This window comes from Phoca vitulina, unplaced genomic scaffold, assembly GCF_004348235.1.
Source record: "Phoca vitulina isolate PV1807 unplaced genomic scaffold, GSC_HSeal_1.0 scaffold81, whole genome shotgun sequence".
Taxonomy (NCBI): Eukaryota; Metazoa; Chordata; class Mammalia; order Carnivora; family Phocidae; genus Phoca; species Phoca vitulina.
The window spans coordinates 2560386-2564689 of NW_022589784.1; the positions used below are offsets into that span (position 1 = coordinate 2560386).

Consider the following 4304-nt stretch of genomic DNA (forward strand, 5'->3'; position numbering starts at 1 on the left):
GAGGCTCAGGCCCTGGGACAAACTGCGTTGGGGTAGGCTCAGGCCCCGGGGCAGGCAGGCAGTGGGCTAGGAGAGGTCAGGCCCCGGGGCAGGCAGGCAGATGGGGGAGACTCAGGCCCAGGGGCAGGCAGGCTAGCAGCGGAGGGAGGCTCGGCCCGGGACAAACAGTGCGTTGGGGGAGGCTCAGGCCCCGAGGCAGGCAGGCAGAAGGGGAAGGCCCCGGGGCAGGCAGTCGGAAGGCGGGAGGCTCAAGCCAGGGGGGCAGGCAGTCGGAGGGAGGAGGCTCGGCGGCGACTTACCGACCAGGTGCCAGGCCTTTCGGGGGCCGCAGCGGACGCAGCTGCCGGCGGCGCGGTCGGCCTCGTAGCCCACGAGGGGCGTGCACAGCCCGTCGGCCACCTGGCCGAGCAGCAGCAGCAGGCCGGCGCCGCGCGAGCTGTAGGCGCGCACCGAGTGCAGGTAGAGCAGCAGGTAGGTGAACCACATGGACGCGCACAGGTCGTTGAGGAAGTGGCCCACCGCGTAGCTCAGCCGCGCGGCCACCGACAGTGGCCGCGGCGGCGCCCCCGCTCCGGCCGCCGGGGGCCCCGGGCCCATGGCCGCGCTCCGCACCCGGGCCGGCCGGTCTGGCGCGCAGCAGACGCGACCCCCGCGCGCGAGCGGTCCGCGCCCGGCTCTCCCTGCGCCACCGCCCAAGGCCGCCCCGCCGAGCGCGCCTGCAGCCGCCGGGCCCCGAACCCCAAATTAAGGCCCGGGTGGGGCGGGGCGGGGAATGCTGGCGGCCGCCTCCACCAATAGGGGCCGCGCGCCGGGGCCCGAGAGCCAATAATCAGAGGGGGCGTGGCCTCGGGGGCCAGTCCGGCCCCCACGCCCTGCTCCCACGGGGTGGGACGGTCCTAGCGCCCGACGGCTCACCTTGGCGTTAGCGGGACCCTCACCGGCTGGGGGGCGACGCAAGGGGTGCCCACACCCAGACTCCTGCCTTCAGGCCCGCGCCACCCTAGCCTGCCCGCAGCTTACGAGGCCTAATGTGTGTGGGGGGGAGGACGGGGTGGACTGGAGGCTTGCGGGGTGGGCTGGGGGGGTGGGGGATGGGGGAGAATTCTGAGCCTGAGCTCGCCACTCCTTGGGGTCCCGTAACTTCCCAACTTCCCGGGCCGGAGAGACCCAGTCTCACGCGGAGAGGACGCATTAGTTCTAATTAATTAGTTATTAAGGATAATAATGGGGGTAATCATCGTAATAACACCAGCTGGCATTTAATGAGCGCTGACTGTGCCAGATGCCCCACGTGGGTTTTCTCACCCAAGCCGGGAGGGAAGCGGGCCGAGTCTCCCATTTCACACGCGATAAAACAGGCCCGGAGAGCGGGGAAGGCGCGCTCGGGGACGCAGTGAGTCAGGTGCATGCGGCAGCGCCCGAGGCCTGCGCTCAGAACCCCTCCCCACTCTCCTGCAACGTCCTCCCACGACCGGGTCACCACACAAGCGATTTCAAGTTCCCCCAAGCTTTGCGTGCAGTCGTCCCCCCGACCCCTCCGCGCCTCCTCCAGCCGCGGTTAAACACCTGCGCTCTGGAGCCAGAAACTTGGGGTCCAAATCCAGGCCCACTCCCTGCTAACTGTTCCAGCTGGGACAAGTCCTTTAACTCTGTGGGGTTTCAGTCTTCCCAGATCTAGAATGGGTATAATGTACACTAAAAGTCATATAGGGGCGCCTGGCTGGCTCAGCCCATAGAGGGTGCGACTCTTGATCTCAGGGTCTTGAGTTCCAGCCCCACGTTGGGTGAGAGATTCCTTTAAAAATAAAATAAAATAAAATCTTGTATAATTGTTAGCTCTTAATAGTCTCAGCCAGAAAGTTTTCTCATCACCCCCTCCTCCCCTGCAGGTCATACAGTACTCTGGGCTGCCCCCCATCAGGGCCGATATCTGCTCTCCCCCCCACCCCAGCTCTTAACTGTGTCCCCCACTGAACAATGATCCTCGTGAAGGCAGGGACCGGATCAGCTATCCATGCCTGGTACATAGGAGCTCAAGAAATATCTGTCCAATGATTGTGTGGTGGGCACGGAGGCAGAGATGCAAAACTGCAGACAGAAACTGGGAGACAGGAACCCACTGACAAACCAGAGGCTCAGGCACCCCAAGGGGGTCCTAGCCCAGAACTCCACACTGATGCAGACCACCCACCCCAATACCCACTTTTTTATGGAAAAGAGCCTGAAAAATGGATGTGGGTGGGGTAATGGGGACTCGAGATAACCTAACAGGGGAGCGGGGAGATAAGGGGTCACAGCTTTGGAGGAGATAAGGAAAGACAAGAATCTCAATTCTTTCCTCCCTGCCGGGCATGCTCCTTCTGTTTCTCCGGGGCAATGAAAGTGATTTAAAGAAATTCTTGCCTCAGCCTTACACGACATTTAAAAATACTTGCCTAAGTTTCTTTAACATTTTTTTAAAGTTCTTATTTATTGGGGTGCCTGGGTGGCTCAGACGGTTAAGCGTCTGCCTTCAGGTCAGGTCAGGATCCCGGGGTCCTGGGATCGAGCCCCACGTTGGGATCCCTGCTCAGCGGGAGCCTGCTTCTCCCTCTGCCTCTGCTGCTGCTTCCCCTGCCTGTACACTCTCTCTCTGTCAAAAATAAATAAAATATTTTTTTTAAAAAGTTCTTATTTATTGATTTAAATCATCTCTACCCCCAAGGTTGGGCTTGAACTCACGACCCTGAGATCAAGAGTCACGCAAGATCAAGAGTCACACGCTCCACGTCTGAGTCAGCCGGGCGCCCCTCACCTAAGCTTTGTATTTACATTTCTCATCTCCTTTCATCCCACATCCCTAGGGGATCTTACACTACTTCTTGCCCATTTTACAGAGAAAACAGGCTCTTAGAGAAGTCCCTTGCCAGAGGGCACACATCTAACAAGAGGCAGATTCAGGATCCAAACTGGGCTCCCCGCGTGATCTGCAGCATCTTTGAGTTCTTTATTCTCGGACAGGGGAGGGCCCACCTGAAGAGAAAAGGTGCCCGGTGTTTACTCTTACCAGCCTCCTGTGTGGGTCAGGAACCCACAGGGAGCATCCCTCGGGCAGACCCAGCACAGGGAGCGGGGGCGTTTGGCAGAAACACCAACATATCTCTGGGTTTTCCTGCCAGTGGGAGCCAGCGAATATTTCCTGGCCTGGACGCTGGGGGGGGGGGGGGGGGGGGGAAGGCAAGAACAAGGCGGACCCTGGCAGGGAGCTGCCTCTGAGCTGTGTCCTTCCCTCCTTCCTTCCTGGACTCACTCATTCAGCGGATCTGGCTTCATGCTGAACAGTGCAGGAGCCCCAAAATTCTGAAGCCCCTCGTCTGAAGCAGGGACAGAGCCGGCCCCTCTGTGGTTGGTGCTGGTGGTGGAGGGGTCAGACATGCGAGGGCTGATTGAATGGCAGGCAGAGTCTGGACGTTACCTCCAGATCACTGGGGAGCCATGGGAGGGTTTTGAGAGGAGCTGGGAGAGTCAGATAAAAAGTCGGATGGGGGTGGGGATGGGGGGCATCTATTCCAAAGCAGGCCTTGGCTACAGGGGTTGGGAACCTAGTGCAGAGCACACACGCCCCCATAAGAGCCCATGTGAGATTTGCGGGGAAGATCAGAGACGGTCCTGCCTGAAGGGAGGATGTGAGAAAGGAGGGATGAATGCCCTGCCCTCGGAATAGGATAGAGACAGCCTTGGGGTCCAGTGAGATCCGAGCCTCTGATGTCCCCAGAGCATCCCAGCTGCCCCCCACCCTCTGCTGGAGATCGGATGTCCTGGTGGCCCCAGTCCAGCTGCAGGTAGGAAGGGAGGGTTCGCGTTGATCTCCTCTCCAGGGGCTCTGGATGACTAGGAGTGGCGGAGGGGGAGGAGAGGCGGGGTGGATGGAAGGGGAGGGAGGATTCCTAGAAACTGGGAAACAACCAGGAACTTCCTTAGATCCCAGGGTGGCTGTGGGGGGCCCACAGCCAAGATCAAACCAGGCAGTCTCAGGCCAGCCCCCAAGCCTCAGTTTCCCTTTCTGTGAAATGGGTGTGACAGTAGCACTGCTGAATAGCATCACAGGGTGGCCTAAGGGAGATGAGGCAGGTGAGGATTGAGACTGCACAGGCACCAGATCATTCGCTGTGGTCGGGGGCTGTCCTGTGCATCGCAGCACCCCTGGCCTCCACCCAGTAGAAGCCAGGGGCACCCCCCCCCAGCAAGTCGTCACAACCAAACATGTTTCTGGGCATGGTCCAGTGTCCCCTGAACTACCCTGGGTGGCAGCCACTGTACTAGAA

The 4304-nt window shown here is 60.3% G+C and overlaps 1 protein-coding gene across 1 annotated transcript in view; it reads right to left on the reverse strand.

The window, feature by feature from the left end:
• The window catches only part of MFSD12 (major facilitator superfamily domain containing 12), a 10007-nt gene extending 9395 nt beyond the window's left edge, over nucleotides 1-612 (reverse strand). The window contains exon 1 of the mRNA XM_032394638.1: nucleotides 300-612. Coding sequence (XP_032250529.1) covers nucleotides 300-597 — 298 coding nt within the window. The 5' untranslated portion in view covers nucleotides 598-612. The remainder of the gene's footprint in view (nucleotides 1-299) is intronic.
• Nucleotides 613-4304: the final 3692 nt, after the last annotated feature.